This window comes from Lemur catta, chromosome Y (genome assembly GCF_020740605.2).
Source record: "Lemur catta isolate mLemCat1 chromosome Y, mLemCat1.pri, whole genome shotgun sequence".
NCBI lineage: Eukaryota > Metazoa > Chordata > Mammalia > Primates > Lemuridae > Lemur > Lemur catta.
Genome location: NC_059156.1, coordinates 4,337,936 through 4,354,982, shown reverse-complemented (window position 1 = coordinate 4,354,982; position 17,047 = coordinate 4,337,936). Strand labels below are relative to the sequence as shown.

General features: G+C 47.9%; 1 protein-coding gene across 3 annotated transcripts in view; it reads right to left on the bottom strand.

Moving 5' to 3' along the window:
* The window catches only part of LOC123629085 (protein Shroom2-like), a 173,939-nt gene that overhangs the window by 55,369 nt on the left and 101,523 nt on the right, over positions 1-17,047 (bottom strand). For all 3 annotated transcript variants that reach the window (XM_045539033.1, XM_045539032.1, XM_045539035.1), the window contains exons 2-3: positions 15,494-15,645; positions 1,771-1,902 (exon numbers count right to left, since the gene is read on the bottom strand). In XM_045539033.1, coding sequence (XP_045394989.1) covers positions 1,771-1,902; positions 15,494-15,645 — 284 coding nt within the window. The remainder of the gene's footprint in view (positions 1-1,770; positions 1,903-15,493; positions 15,646-17,047) is intronic.

Sequence of the window (17,047 nt, the reverse complement as noted above, 5' to 3'; positions counted from 1 at the left end):
TATGTATTAGCAAGAGCATATGCTGCTGTGTTCAGGTGACTAGTTACACCACACACAAGTCGCCGGAGCTATACACGAACACCAAACAACACAGGCTCCTAACCAGGATGGTGTCTAAGAGGGGGAATAAATGATTAGCTGAGAAATTAACTCTTCTGTGAGGCAGTAATTGTATGTGTGGCTGATAGCTCTCAACAGTGACACTACTTATCCAAGGTGCTAAGTGCTTTCCTTAATGCTCAACAAGCTGGGACATTCACACTCCAAGGGGAACAAACGGCTGTGGCACAATCAAAATGAGGGGGAGAGGGAGAGAGAGAGAGAGAGAGAGAGAGAGAGAGAACGAACACGAACTGAGCACCCAGGAGAACGGACTGGCTGAGTCCTCTTTTACACTGTTTTTCCACGAGGACAGACCAGGTGTCTGCAAACATGGGGCATATTCCCAGCCACCCTCCCCACAACATTCTAGAGGTGACTCTTCCACAAAATCCTACGTCTGAGCAGATATAAATAACACTAAGTGCTGTTTCCACGCAGATGTGGGCAGGATGGGTGTGTCTTTAATCGAGAGACTGCCAAATGGGCTTAATGGAGACCCTACTACACCAAGTCACTTCAGCAATGAAACAAAAGGCCCACTTCTCACTTAAGCTTCACTACTCACTTGAGATCTTGGTTTTTCAAAAATATTCTGAGCTCTAGAGTACTCTACTCATCTCGTCACTCCAAACAGTATACTGTATTTGAGAAGTATTTCCTCCACGTCACGGAAGTCCTTTACTTTGCAATTCTGCAGCACGCCCATATTTATTAACAGCCAGAAAATTGATTTTGAGAGATTATGTTACCTGCAAACACACACATACATATATATATATACATAAACACATGCACACTCATACTTGCACACTCAAATACACATTCTGGCACACACACAGATATGCATGTGACATACAGGCACACTCACATATACATATACAAGCAAACACGAAGATACACATGCACATATGCAGGCTCGCAGACACACATGTATACCCACACACACAAGTACAGACATAAATACACACAGATACACATGCACACCCATACACACACGTGTATACCCACACACGCACATACAGATACAGACACACATTCACACACACACATACACTGATACACGTGGGCACTCATATACGTGGGGACATACACATGCACACACACACTCCAAAACCACACTATCTGCTGTTACCATCATCCTTCTAGCAGACTAGTGAGGGGAGGGCAGGGTGCAGACACTTATGAGAACCACCCAAGGAGCTTGCATGAAACACGCCTGCTGCCCAGTAAATATATTCTGCCTTCCAATCCACACGTAAAACTGTGGAAAGAAGGGTGGTGGTGGTGGTGGCTGTGAGCATGTGGGTGCCACAAGTGGCAGCCCCACTGGCTCAGACCCCTATTGCCTGGCGTCCACTCAGCCGCCCAAGGGCACTGCACCGAAACCTAAGCAGGAGGCTCTCCTCACTTCAGCACCACGCAGCAGGGGGCACGCCTGCTCGTCCCGTCTTGCCGTTTTATTTTTCGTTTTCTAGCGTCACACACTTGCCTGCTCAGAGAAACATTTACGGAGTTCTAACAATAATCATGTGCCCATGGCCCTGTCTCATCAGAAACATGAAAATCATCCTGACGTCAAGACATGTGCTCTCCTGACAGGGCCACAAGGCCCGGGTATCCGCAGAATGCCGGCCATACCTGGGGTCCTCGAGCGGAACGAGTGCCTACCTCGAGTGGTGCCAGCCGTGCCAGGAAGGGCAGCCGCTGGCAGAGGGGAACAGGGAGGCCACCGGCTCGATGTGGCTGTCAGAGAACTTGGTGGCGTGCCAGGAGTGAGGCCTCCAGCTCAGCTCACTCTTCCTGGAAAAGAAAGAACGCAGGCGATTCAGGGACAGCACACGCTGGACGTTCTCCTGCCAAGACAGGAGTGCAGGGATGGATGGCCATGGCCACGCGGGCAGGTATGCAGCTTCACACTCGGGGGCTGCCTGCTGAAACTGCGCACACATGTTCTTCTTAGGTTTTTGTTCAGCGCCAGTTTGCCCTAATGCAGAGCGGGAATCACAGGCTCCAAGTGTGAAGCAGCCCTCTTTAAAATTTACTGCTCCACAAATAGGTACAATTATCATTTAGCAACTTAAAATTTTACAAGTGTAAATATAGATAAAACTGATTCTAAATAAGTAAGTAAGTGAGCAGATCTTGCCCTCTCCCACCCCAATATGACCAAAACCAGAATCTCCTATCTTTTGCATTTCAGCACAGTTTTGCACAGGGCTCTGGCTCCTTGCGGAGAAGGGACCCAGCGAGAGAAATGGTCAATGAGGCCCGGGTCACCTGGGGTTCGGGCTGCTTATCTATTTACCTAGGTAACCAAGTAACCACAGCTGGCTGGTAGTTCCCTAAGACCAGGAGACACATCCTCCCCGGAGCCTCTCGGTGTGCACCTGCGGAGTCAACCAGGGGCCCCCGCCGAGAATCATGATGCCCCAGAGCAGCAGGCTCGACTCCCTGCCAGACAGGGCTTCTGAACGTGAGATGTGCCTTCCGGGCTCCTGAGCACAGCACGCCACCCCACGTGGGGCTTATCAGTGTTCTGGCCACACCTGCCCAGGTGTAACAGCTGTGTCCAGCTGGAATCCCTCCGCATGTCAGTGAGGTAACAGAGCCTCCAAGAGAATGCCACCAAGCTTGCAGACCCACTCCTCTCCCAGCTTTACAGTAGGAAGTGAGCTGTACTCGTCTCTTCTCTAATTCGGGATGGAAATGACCTCACTTTGGAAAGTTGACAGCCCAGTTGAGAACGGAGAAAGAGCTCCACTGAGTCTCTTTAGGTACTTTATGGAAATCAAACATTTTTCCCAACAGGCAAAATATTAAAGACCAATACACAATAAAGAATATCTTACAAAACAAAACAAAAAAGCATTCATAACACAAACCTTTTGATGAGTCAGATCATTTCAACAAGGAAAAGTATATGGGTGGCAAAATGTGGAAGGTATTGACTTTATAATAATAGTTTCCCGTGAACCAAAGAGAAAGCATAAAACAGACAAATGCATCACACCACAGAAGGACAGGAATTGCAAAACCCAGACCGTACCTCATAGAATTTCTCAAAATCCTCGAAAGGAAGATTCTGGCCGCGTGAATTTCATTTTCAGCTGGCTTTTTCTGTGCTATGATGTCCACGACTTCTTTCATATTCCTTTGTAGTTAATTAATGAAGGAAATAAACTAGACTGACTGAAATGGGAGGCAAAGGAGTTGGGGGAGAAGGCTGGGAAAAGATGATGCCTGACACTCGTGGCCACGCTATTTCAAACCCGCCACTAGAAAACTGAGCTGCTAGCTGGGAGGAGTGGGACAGCAATTCTCCATGGGTAGAATAAAAGTTCTCCCAGAAAAACTACCATTAGCAAGCACATATAAAAACATCAGGAACAGATTTTGTTCTCACAAAGTATGTGTGGTAGACTATGAGGAGTCCAACAACCCTGAGACGCCATGTTGTGAGGGAGCCCAAGCAGCCCCGGTGGTGATGGCGTCTCAGCCCACGCGCCAGACACAGGAGGGAGAGAAGCCCTTTGTACACTGTGGCCCCTGCAGAGGGGACATGACAAGACACTGAGGATTTAGCCAACAGCCAGAACCAAGGATGAACCTTCTGGACATCTCCAGCAGTTCAAGACACCCCTACAGAGGCCCCTGTCATTGTCCCTGCTGTGCCCAGCCTGGATTCATGGCTTTGGCCCCAGAGAGATGTGCTTCAACCCTAGGTGGGGCCCCCCCGAGTCACGGGTTAGGTTAGGAGCCAAGTTACTACTCATCCCCTTAGAGCTCTGCTGTTCCATCTGGTAATCACTAGCCACAGCAGTTATTTAAACTGGTCAACATGAAATGAAATCCAGGGTTCAGTTCCTCGGTCATGCTAGCCACATGGCAAGCCACGTGTGGCCAGCGGCTGTGTGCTGGACGGCGTAGATACGGACCATTCCCAGCACTGCGGGAAGTTCTCCAGGCAGTGCTGCCCTTAGAGGTGTGTTGAGCCAACCTGCACGGTAAGAACACTGCTGCCTGCCTGAGTGCCTGCTAGCAAGTAACAGTCTACACCGCCTTCCTCCCCACCCTCCCCTAAAGTGCAGATGACCACCTTTTGGAGAGCTTCCATAGCAGCTTCTTCATGTGAAAATAACCAGCCACAACACACAGCATGCTTCTGGGTATCTCCACAGAGGTCAAGTGCTTTGTGCTAATACAATTTTACAACTGGAAATGCTAGGGTGTCCTTGAATATTAAGAATCACAGATCTAGAGATCAAATATTCTGTTTCATCTTTAAAAGAAATTATTAGAAGAACTGCTCCAGCGAAATCCTTATTATTCACAAAAGAGAGAATTCCTTCCCTCACCTCAAAAAATAAATCAATCAATCAACATCAGTGTTGGGTTACTTTCCTAACCTTTTATAAGAAAGCAAAAAAGCACCACCTCCCAAGACAAATACACAGTGTGGGTTTTGCCCCCCACCCCCCGCCCAGCTGAGGTGGGGCCAGGAGGGAGGGGCCCTGGCCTGCTGGGAGCCCACATCTGCAGTCTGCACCCCTGCCTGGACGGGGAGGGCTGCACAGGTGTGGAGCTGGAGGGCTTCGAGCCCGGTTGCGAGAGGTAGGAAAATAAAGAATGGTGTCTTGGGGCATCTTAGGGTGAAGAAGAGTCGGGGTTTGAAAGAGCCAGAGGTGGGAAAGGCCTTGCGGATAAGGGGCCAGGCTGGGAAGTCCCAAACACACCCTGAGCTTCCTGACTCAGCCCTCAGAGTCTGGGAGGGGCACGGAGGGCACAGGCTCCGGGAACACCTGGGGTAGAGGAAAGAGGAATTTGCCTGGCCACTGCCCACACTCTTCTGACTCTTAAACAAAAAGCACCTCCCTCCAGACATCAAATGACCCTGCACTTCCTTCCGTTTCCTGCCAGTCCTTGCAACACAGCTCTGGCCAGATCTCCCCCCTCACTCCAGAACCATCAGCTGCTCCCAGTCTCCACAGAAGAAAGTGGTGGCTCCCAGGCTCTCCACTGGCTAGCCCAGGGGTTCTCAGGTCACACTCCCTGGGGCAGCAGCACTCTATCACTTGGGGACTTGGTACATACAGCAACCTCTGGGCCGCCCCAGACCCGTGTGTGCCAAGTGTGTGTGCACAACCTGAGCAGCTCTGCGCAGCCCTGCCCCTCCTCTCCCCACCCTCTCCCAAGCCTCCCTTTTGGCTGCAGCCCTTCCCCTCTGCCACCATCTGTAGGACTTCCGGCTCTAGTTCCCGGTACGGCTGACATAGGTTTACGTCTCCATCTCAAGCGTGGCTCGGCTCCAAATGACAGCTCCACTGCCCTGTCCTCAGGAAAGACCTTCCTGGGGTTGGCTTCCAGCCCTGCTTCCCTCTCTCTGAGTCACCACCTGTCAGAGCTCAGCTGCGCACTCCAGAAAGGCAGGTCCTACTGGGATGACCTTAACCACCTGGCTGGAGTGCTTCTAACACACATTAACTGCGTGTATAAAAGACACGTCAGAGCACTCTGTAAGTGATCACTGTGTGTGTTTACTATAAGAAGAAACTCGACTCCCTAACGGCAATGTAGCAAGACTACAGAGCGTTCTTTTCCCGGGCGGCAGTGTGGACAATGCCGCGCCGTGGACGGTGACATCATGCCTGATAAAATCTATAGTCCTAGAAGATACGAGTCAAGTAGTTCCTGCCTTTATACATGAAGTGAATTAAGGCAAGATAAAAATTCCCAAGTGACCTAAGTAGCTGAAACTGATACAAGACATCAAAGCCAAATTTTAAGCGAATGCCAGGGCCAGGAAGCGGCATTCATGTCAGATGAAGGCATGAGAGCTGCCGTCCACCAGGCCCGGTTTCCCATCTGTCCCTGAGCAAAGCAAGCATGGCCCGGCTTCTGGCGTCAGCCCCTGGCGTTCCTCCTGGCTACTTCAGCAGAGTCTGCGGAGGAATGTCACCAAACAGACACAGGCAGAACAAAGAATGGGAGCAGACCTAAATGACTTGATTTTTTCTATTAACATTTATAATCCTCATTTCTTTCTTTCTTTCTTTTTTTTTTTTTTTTGAGACAGAGTGCCGCTTTGTTGCCCTGGCTAGAGTGAGTGCCGTGGCTCAGCCTAGCTCACAGCAACCTCAAACTCGTGGGCTCAAGCGAGCCTTCTGCCTCAGCCTCCCAAGAAGCTGGGACTACAGGCATGCGCCACCATGCCTGCCTAATTTTTCTATATATATTTTTAGTTGGTCAGATAATTTCTTTCTATTTTTAGTAGAGATGGGGTCTCGCTCTTGCTCAGGCTGGTCTCGAACTCCTGACCTCGAGCGATCCACCTGCCTCGGCCTCCCAGAGTACTAGGATTACAGGCGTGAGCCACCACGCCCGGCCTATAATCCTCATTTCTATAAACCTATTACTGTTGGAAAGAATAAAAAGACCTCTCCCAGCATCCAAACCACCTGTGCTCAACAACAGACATCCCCCGACTATCTAGTGCCTCGTTTCGTTCACGTTTTAAAAGGCACCAGCACAATTCCTGGCAACACTGCAACAGAATGGATGTGATGGCAATGAAACTCAGGATGTTCAAATGGGCAGTCATTCATACGACTAATTATACTGAACAGCCCTAAGGACTAACAACAGGGCTGAGGAGTCTTATCTAAGAATAAAGACAAAAAAATTTCACTGACACACTGAGTCAACGTCTCTGTATAAACAAGGAAAAAGCCTTACCAAAAAAAAGCAACAAGAGACTGCAGACGGCTGTCATCTAAATGCTATGGAGAAAGAGTTCTATCCATGTACACAGACGTGAAGGAAAAGGAATGAGATCTCAAGAAACAATCTCACCCACCTAGCCCTTTCTGGAATTCCGTCCACTACAGAGCCCATAATTAACTGCATTTTCACTGAATTTGTCCTCAAGTTCCCCTCCTGGAGCCCATGGTTGCTCACAGTGTCCTCAAGTTAAACGGTACTAAAAGTTAACAGGGTATTTCTCCTAGAAAATGGAATGAGGAACAGGGATATACACAGAAGATATGAAGTTTAGGGAAAGTAACCAAAGAAAGGGACTTCGGAGTCCCGGCAAGAAACATTGAACCCTCCCCACAAAAAGTGACGGAAGTCTGCAGCAAAATCAGGACAAGACGAGGTCTGTGAAATGTAGTAAGAAAACCAAGAATTCCTCTGAATGCAAAGCATGGGCACTACCACTGTAGGTTAACTGAACGTGGCAATAGTCAAATGCTATTTCCATTAAATAACATTTCTCCAAAGGAAACCTGTAATTTTACCCCAAACATCTTACAGATCCTTTAAACATTCGGAGAACTATTATATAGCACCACGCATATGTGGTCGCTATGGCCAACTACCACTCCACTCATTCGTGATCATCAGCACATGCTGAGTGGCTGAGCTTCTATCTCTGAGATAGAGGCATTTTTTTCTTTGCAAGAGCATCGAGCCAGAGAATGGTCCTCTGTATCCTTAAATTTAATAAACCACCACATCAAAGTTGAAAAATAAAAGTAGGAAAGTTGCTCAAGAAAGATCTGATTCCTCCCCATATGTTATTTTTGCCATTTTACTACAGCTGCTGCAGACAAACACCCTTGCTGTCCTTGTTATCTTATCACATGCACGCACACTCACCATAAATAAAGGGCACAACCACCCTTCACGGTGTGGAGCACTGTTGCCACCTACTGTCCACCCACCCCTGACGCTGGCCACCCCACCTGAACAGGAGCAGTCGTTGCCAGGATCACCCAACTTGGCTAATCGGCACACTTCACAACTGTCCCCCAATGCTGTCGTGACTACCCTTCAGCAACTACCTCCTGACTACTTGCCGTAATAATGCCACTTCATTCAATTAAAAGGCCTTTGGACTCTAGCCGCCATGAACAGGCTTTCTTTAAGAATCAAATCAAGTTATCAGACACCTACTCTAAATGGTGGCAAGTAGCTTGTCGTCAGGGGTGGCAGGGAGGCAGGCATGGGATGAGGCTGTTCTCACCACTGAGCGTTTTCTTTGTGTGAATAACAAGTGCTGCTCAAACAAACCAAGAAGAAAACCAGGCTTTCTTTAATGGTAAGGTATGCCCTTCACTTTCTAGAGAAGGCCAGGGCCGTCTCGGGTACTTGTTTTCTTCCCCTGGAACTCCCTGCTTGGAACCGAGGGCCGTTAGTGGTAAGCCGGGCTCGCGGGGGCAGTTCTAAGGAGAGGTGGCGTTTACTCCTTTATGACCCACTCACAGCCATCTGCTCACAGCTCTGCCAACCTCACCTCTCCCTACCCCTTGGCAACAAACAAAAAGTGCCTTCGTTTTGTCTAGACGAAGCAGCCAGCACAGAGCATCCGGCTGCCTGCCGGTACACGGCTACAGCCAAAGGCAAGATGGGCAGAGAGGGGACCCCCTCGGTGTGCTGAGTGTGGGCACGCAGAGCCCCTAGGAGCCTCTCAACCCAAAAAGGCTTCATCCCCCTGCCCCTTGCGAGTGATTAGGAGGACGAGAGGAACACTGGATAGAGCCAGATATGGACCACCCGCCCTGCCAAGCCCCTGGGTGTCTGCTGAGCTGCTTCCTCTGGCAGCCACCCCATCCTGGTGACAAACACCGAGGTGTGCCCCAAAGAGGACACACCCAGGATCTACGCTCCAGGGCCTCACCCAAACACTGCTCCTTCCAATCCAACAGCAAACCGCCCGGCAGGAATAAACCTTTTCTCCTAAAGCTGAGGGCTTTCAATTTTGTGGATCACATTAAAGCTGCTCCTTTTAAAAAAATAAATAAGGAATAGCCATTTTAACCTCATCATTAATGCCATTATTAATTTCTCAATAATTTTCTAATACTCAAAATGAACTTAATCTGTCCCGTGTGAACCCCACTAGGCAGTATTCACAGTGCCTCTGGAAACCTCAAGCACAAAAATAGGTGAAACACTCTCTGGATGTCTTAATATATTAGAAACCATCAATGCTTTCAAACTAAATTCTGTAGACATCACTTGCGTGCCTCAGTTATCAGTGTGTATTACATGCTTTATACAGGTCTAGTTCCTTCACTGCAATTAGTAACGGAAGAAACAAAAAGCAACATCTTAACTTTTTACCATTCTCTACTTAGGATATGAAACATCTCATGTAATTAGAGATTCATCTGATTAAACTGCTTATGTTACACACTAAGTCTAAACCTGAACAGAATGAACTTTCCTCGAAATAAAACAATTATGATCTGTGTGGCTGTGTTTTATATCCTGATTTTAATAAAAACTATAAGCCCAGCTACTCAGTAGGCTGAGGCGGAAGGATCACTTGAGCCCGGAGTTCCAGGCCAGCCTGGTGAGACCCCACACTTCATTCATTCATTCACTCATTAATACATAAATACAGAAGTAAATAAAAATAATGGAAAACATCCCAAACAAGTTAGGGTCTTCTTTGTCTTAACAGGAAGACAGGCACAGTAGCAAACAGCCCTAAGCCCCCAAACACTGACAGAATAGAAAAACCCACTCTGGAACCACAGACAAACAACATCAGACACCCTCCAAAGCTCGGGTTTCCTCTGGTGTTTTCCAGGGTCCCCACTAAGGAGCACACACCCCCCATCTAAACACACACACAGTTTCTGCCCCAGGAAGAGCTCTCTGGGGGTGGAGGGATGGGGAGGGGGGCAACCTGCTGACGTCTGAGCCGGCCCCTTACTCCTGTCACAGTGTCACCGCTGAGCAGCAGCTCCTGGAACGTCTGTGCTAATCTATGTTGGGGCCGCAGAGCCACCTGCTCAGGGACAGCTCCAAGGAGCCAGCACCAGAGGGGAGTGCTGCACAATGCTGGCAGGAACCAGAAGTCACCACAACTCAGTAACACCCGAGAAGGGATGCATTCTGTAAGGAACTCGCTCCCAAAAGCAAGAATGCCGTCCCTCGATGGGAAGCCTCCTTTCTGCAAATGTGTAACCACACCACTCAGTCTCACAAACCCTTGCAGCCTGCTGCAAAAAGACCCTCCCTTCTGCTGCTAATCTGCTCCTGAATGCAAGCTTAGCGGATGTAATTAGATTCACAGGAGGGTTTAAGGCTGCCAGCAAAGAGGCAGGAAATAACATGAAGCAACCCTATGCTGATTTGGCCCCAACAAAACTACTTGCAACCCATGGTAGGTTCGAGAGACACCACCCAGAACTGGGATCAGCGAGGTGGCAGGCGTACTTCACTGCAAACAGAGCTAACATCACCATGCGAAGTTGTGAAAAGGGCCAAAAGAGTAATTACAAGGTTTCAAAAATAATTTATGATGTGGTATTTATTATAAATATTCCCTAGGACGTTTGAAATTATACTTTTTAAAAGCTGAACTTTCAGTGATTTGCCTTTGAAGTGGGAAAGATGGGTGACTCTGCCCCCAGAGCTGTTAATGCCATTTTAGAGCACTGAGTGGGTAGGACAGTCCCAGCCAAGCACGGTAGGAGCTACTGCACCTTCTCCGTCCTTCCCCTCCCAGTTCCCCAACTCCAGCAGAGTTCGAGGGCATTGGGCAGACCTCCACTTCGCACATCGCCACAGCGAGGGACTTACCTACTTGGCTAAGTTAGTCAGGAAAATGCCAAAGTGCCCCCCAGTCTCTGGCCTTAACCTTATCCAAGCGCATTTGCTTACGCCAGCGAGTGGCGGAACTGCCTCGGCTGCCCAGGGAAACAGCCTGTGGCCCTCTGGGAAAATCCCAGAGCCCAGATCCACTCCAGACCTGCCCGTCAGGATCCCCAGGGGCGGGCCTGGGCACCTAGAAAAACAGTGCAGGTGCAAACCGGAGAGACACACACACACGACTCAGGCTAAGCGCCCGCCCTGAACTTCCCTGCGAGGGGCACTTCCTTGGCGCAGCAAAGACGGAACAGGCTGCCTGGGAGCAAAGGGCAAGTCAAAAACAGCCTCTCCCCGTGACCGGACTGGTGGATCCAACCGGTGGCTCCAACTCCTGGGCAATCACACCCCCTCTTCTGGCCCCATCCCCCATCTCAGGTCCAAGGACTCTGCCCAAGCATCACAAAGGAGAACACACGTGTGAGGGTGACTGTCAGGAGCTCTTTGTTTCCCGCTAACCCTGCCCTGGGAGAGAGGAAGTGCCGGCCCTCGCCTGTCTGGGGAGACAGCGATCACGCTTCACTTTCCCAGCACCACCTTCTCCATGACAACGAGATCCGTGTTGCCCATGAAACAAGATGCCACCACTTTGTGAAACTGGCCCGCTGCGATCCTATCTTGGCTGCGTGGTCCCCTGGCCACCACATATGCTAAGACAAAACGAGCGTACAAATAAAAGACGTGCAGCAGCTGTCAGGAGGGGGAGGGGATTTTGTATGTGATCAGCTATTCAAGCAATGTTTAGAAAAGCACGGTACAGGTGCTTTGTACTGAGGTGTACCGACCTCCGCCCCCCACCGCTTCCTGGGCGCCCCAAGGTGGGCAGGCGGCTGCTTCAAGTTGAACAAGGGCTGAGCAACCTAACCTACCATTTGGTCACACTTTTAGGAAGGGCAATAAGGAACACTTACACGTCTTGTGGCCCCATGAACGGCCTGCAGAGTCCCTCTGTATGAATGAGCCACTATTTTTCTAAGAGTATACTCCCCATTGTGGAGCGCAACATAAAAGGCTAGGAAATGCTAACCAATCCACTGGGAGAGAAGGAAGGTGAGCAGCTCCCTGGGAATACACAAGAGGAGGGTAGGGAGACTTAAAGAGAGATTTAAATTTAGATAGAGAAGAATCCATGTTCCGGCTTTCAGACGAATATTTTTTTTTTTTTTTTTGAAACAGATTCTTGCTCTGTCTCCCTGGGTAGAGTCCAGTGGTGTCATCAAAGCTCACTGAAAACTCAAACTCCTAGGATCAAGCAATCCTCCTGCTTCAGCCTCCTAGGTAGCTGGGACTACAGGAGCATCCCATGACACCCAGCTAATTTTTCTATTTTAGTAGAGATGGGGTCTCACTCTTGCTCAGGGCTCAGGCTGGTCTCCAACTCCTGAGCTCAAGTGATCCTCCCACCTCAGCCTCCCAGGATTACAGGCGTGAGCTACCACGCCTGGCCAAAAGAATAATTTTAAAAGCACTTTTTGGTGTGTCTGCGATAAGGAAAACCATACAAAGTTAGCTGGGGTTTTAGGAGTCCTGACTATGTCCACATTTGGTCACAGAAGTCTCCTGTGTTGATTATTGTGGTGTAAGAGCAGAGGAAAAATAGTTTGTGGGTTTTTTTCCCTAACACAGTTAAAAGTGTGTTCGAAAATAAAAGTGTTTGGCCAGGTGTAGTGGCTCATGCCTGTAATCCTAGCACTCTGGGAGGCTAAGGTGGGAGGATCACTTGAGGTCAGGAGTTGGAGATCAGCTTGAGCAAGACTGAGACCCCGTCTCCACTAAAAACAGAAAAATTAGCCAGACATGTTGGCATGCACCTGTAATCCTAGCTACTAGGGAGGCTGAGGCAGGAGGATCTCTTGAGCCCAGGAGTTTGAGGTTGCTGTGAGCTAGGCTGATGCCACAGGGCTCTAGCCTGGGCAACAGAGCGAGACTGTCTCAAAAAAAAAAAAAAAAGAGAGAGAAAAGAAAAGTGTTTAAATAAACTGCTTTGCTTCTTTTTATATCTAGTTATGCACATTACTTAAAATATTAAATTCTATTGAAATCACCCTTCTGTGTACACTTCATTTAAAGGAAACCACGAACACAGTTGCTTTATTCAGGACACAAAATGGACATGCTATACCTCGGCTCCCGTCAATAACCCACGGCAGACGTTTAATCCTCCTTCCCAATAGTCTGTAAGTACCCTCTCAGCTAAGTCAGCTAGCAGGTGCCCTAAGGCCTTTTCTCTTTCCTCCTACCAACCAGTTCTCATGTGGCACGGAGACTTTCCTTTGAACAGATTTCAGATTATCTATGTTCTTAAATACGTACTTCTAGTTCAAAAAAGAATTATATCCTCAGCCACAAAAAACAATGGTGATCTAGCACTTCCTGTATTACCCTAGATGGGGCCAGAGTGCATTCTACTAAGTGAAGTATCCCAAGAATGGAAAAACAAGCACCACATGTAGTCACCATCAAATTGGTATTAACTGATCAACACTGAAGTGCACATATAGTAATAACATTCATCGGGTGTCAAGCAGGTGGGAGGGGAAGGAGGGGGTGGGTATATTCACACCTAACGGGTGCGGTGTGCACTGTCTGGAGGATGGACACACTTGAAGCTCTGACTCGGGTGGGGCAAATGCAATATACGTAACCTAAACATCTGTATCCCCGTAATATGCTGAAATTAAAAAAGAAAAAAAAAAGAAAGAATTATATATATCATACTTCTAAACATATGGAATGATGCCTGATCTCACAGTTACAGAAATGCAAATTTCAATAATAAAGCCATATTTCACCTATCACATTCACAGAAAAGAACAAAAAAACAAAAATACCCTATGCTAGAATGATGGGGAAAAACAAGTGGTCTCAGAAATTAGGGAATGTCTATCAACATCCACAGTGCAGTATCTTCTGACTCAAAAACAGCCATGCTAGGAATTCATATGCGCAGACAGGCCCTGCTGATACAAAGTTTGCCTGCTGTGTTGACTAAGCGGCCATCCCCCCATAGAAAAGACAGACAGACAACAAGCATAGCTGGCTCAGTGCTTAGGGGGCTGTGGCAGCCCAGAACCCAGATGGTACAAGAGACAGAAGAAAAGGGAAACCCCAGAGAGCCTGGGGCCGGGTGGTGATTCCCAGAGATGGTTTGTAACTCCCTGTCTTAGCTCTGCAGCTTCCCCCACCAGCACCATCCCCTGAGTGAACTGAATCCTGTGAGAACAAAGAACTGCCTCAGGAGGGCCACAGAGGTGACCACAAAGGAATCACAGCACAGTGTCACGGTGCACGCCCACCCTCCCCAAACGGCTCAGACCTGCCATTCTGAGATTGGACTGTCTGACTTCAGAGAGTCGTGGCAAGGAAAGCACATACCACTGAGAAACTAGATTGCTAAATTCATGTGGCAAAAAATGTTTCTCTTTCCTCATTTCCTTTTTTCTTGAAAGTTTATTTCTTTATTTTTATTTGTATCTAGTCGTGGGGTACAAGTGCAATTTTGCTACATTGCTTTGCTGCACTGTGGCGAAGTCCAGGCCTTCATCCTTCCTCATTTCTTTCTTCCTATGTGCTCTTTTGCACCGCCTCCCCCTAACCCCCCAAAAAAAGTCTTTTGGGAAGATGTCTTCAAGTCTGCACTAAAAATTAAAATAAATGTTTGAGTCTATTTATCTATTAAAATCTACAGCCAACTTTGGAAAAATGCACTAATTTTGCCAAAAAGGGCATGCAAATGCTTTGCCGCTAATTAGCCAACTATAAAACCAGGTGGAGAATTATTTCTATTTGAAAACAACAAATCACAAATACTTTTGTGCTACCCAGGAGTAATGTTTTAGTTTCTGGATATAAAAGCATCGTGTCCCTAAGTCCATTTTCTAACCTCTTAAAAACCATCCAAGCTCCTGTCAACAACCTGATGTATGGGAACAGGCAGGCTGCTCCCCTGGGACTCTAAACACAGCACTGTAAGCACCTGGGAGCCGCGCTGCAGCCTGTGTGGCAGTCACTCTCTTTCTAGCATCAACACCGAACGCTCAGAAGCCTGCCACCTTGTGTAAGAAACAGGCACCGTCATACTGAGTCACTGGAGCAGTTTTCTCTCTGCCAAGAGAGTATTAAATCTATCTGTTGCCAAGGGAAAGATATGGGTATGCAAATTCACTTAATACATCAAAAATTTGTGGCCAGGCGTGGTGGCTTGTGCCTGTAATCCTAGCACTCTGGGAGGCTGAGGCGAGAGGTTCGCTTGAGGTCAGGAGTTTGAGACCAACCTCAGCAAGAGGAAGATTCCATCTCTACTAAAAATAGAAAGAAATTAAGTGGACAAATAAAAATTTAAAAAAATTAGCCGGGCATGGTGGCACAGGCCTGTCTGTAGTCCCAACTACTCGGGAGGCTGAGGCAGGGGGATCGATTGAGCCCTGGAGTCTGAGGTTGCTGTGAGCTAGGCTGACACCATGGCACTCCAGCCCAGGCAACAGAGAAAGACTGTCTCAAAAAAAATAAAATAAAATAAATTTTTTTTTTGCATCAATAGTTATAAAATACGGAACCTTTTAAACTTTTATACTGGGTTCATCCTTGGCTAAAAGATATAATTCTAAGTGCGCGCACACAAAGTCCAAGTCAGAATCTCTGCAGTGACACAGGCTGGCCATTCAGGCTTCCCATCCCGATATTCTACTCACTGTGTGTGTCTTAGTAACGTGGCAGGTGGCACAGATCTTACCTTTTGACCACCAGCTTCAGGGTCTTGTGGGACCCCTTCACCAGGCAAATCGCTTCCTGTCTAAACCCCGAGAGACCGATGTCATTGATGCCAACGATCTCGTCTCCGGCCAGTAACTTGTCGACTGCTGCGGCTTTACTTCCTTCCTCAATCTGAAACAGAAAAGCATGTTCCATGAGCCTCGTGCGTGAGCGGGCCATTCCTGATAAAGGAACACCATGCGCGTGCAGTGAACAGGCCCCAGGGCTGACCCTGTTCCCACTCGGGGCACCAGGGCTGCGCTAACACAGGGCTTCTTTCACTGACCCCTCGTGCTGGTAGCCTTTCCCAAGGACATGGGTGCTGTTCACCGGGAGAACAGGAATCTCAGAAGCACACACAACCGAAAATATGGGACCCCAAGATATCGATTCATTTTCTGGATAATTTTGGACCATGTTTATCATTTACTAATTATTTCTCATGCATTAACCCTGGACCCAGTTAGATCACTTTTGCAAAAGCTTTATTGAGATATAATTCAAATACCACATATTCACTCATAAAGTATACAATTGCATGGCTTTTATAACAGTATATTCACAGAGCTGTGCAACCGTCACCACCATCCGTGTTAGAACATTTCCCTAATCCTAAAAGAAACCTTGTGCCCATTAGAAGTCACTTTCCAATCCCCGCCCCAGCCCTTGGCAACCACTAATATACCTTCTGTGTCTACGTATTTGTTCTGGACAGTTCACATAAATGCAATCATACAATAACTCGGCCTCACGCACGTGGCTGCTTTCACTGAGCGTGATGCTTTCAAGGTTCATCCACCTGGTGGCATGCATCAGCGCTTCATGTCTTTTTATGGCTGAATAATATTCCACTGCATGGACGGACGACACTTTGTTTATCTATTCATCAGCTGATGGACATCTGAGTTGCTTCTACTTCTGGCTACTGTGAACGATGCCGGAATGAACATGGGTGTGCAAGTTTTTGCGTGGACATATGCTTTCATTTCTCTTGGGTATATACTTAGAAGTACAGGTGGGAATTGCTGGGTCCCCTGGTAACTGTGTTTAACACTCTGAGGAACTACCAGACTGTTTTCCAAGGAGCTGCGCCACTGCCCGTGCCCACCAGCAGTGTTTGGAGGTTCCAAGCCCTCCACATCCTGGCTAACACATCTGTTTTCTATTACAGTCCTCATCAGTTACTACACCATGCTGTGTGTATTAAAATACTCACTACTCAGTGCTAAACAGTCTGCTCTCAACACATACCCTTGACTCCTTAAAAAGCTTGACTGTCACTCATTTTATGGTAACTTTTATCCTGAGAAACACTGGTCTTTAATTCCTAGACGGTACTAATCCAATTTACCTGCAATTAACCCCAGTTGACACACCTATTTTCTGAACTAACAGTGGTCAGTCAAACCCAGCCAGCAGCCTTTTTTCATATATAAAATGTTACTGCAATACAGCCACACCTATTCATTTACATATTGCTACAGGGCAGAATTGAGTAGTTTGGCCACAACGCCAAATATATTTACTACTTGGC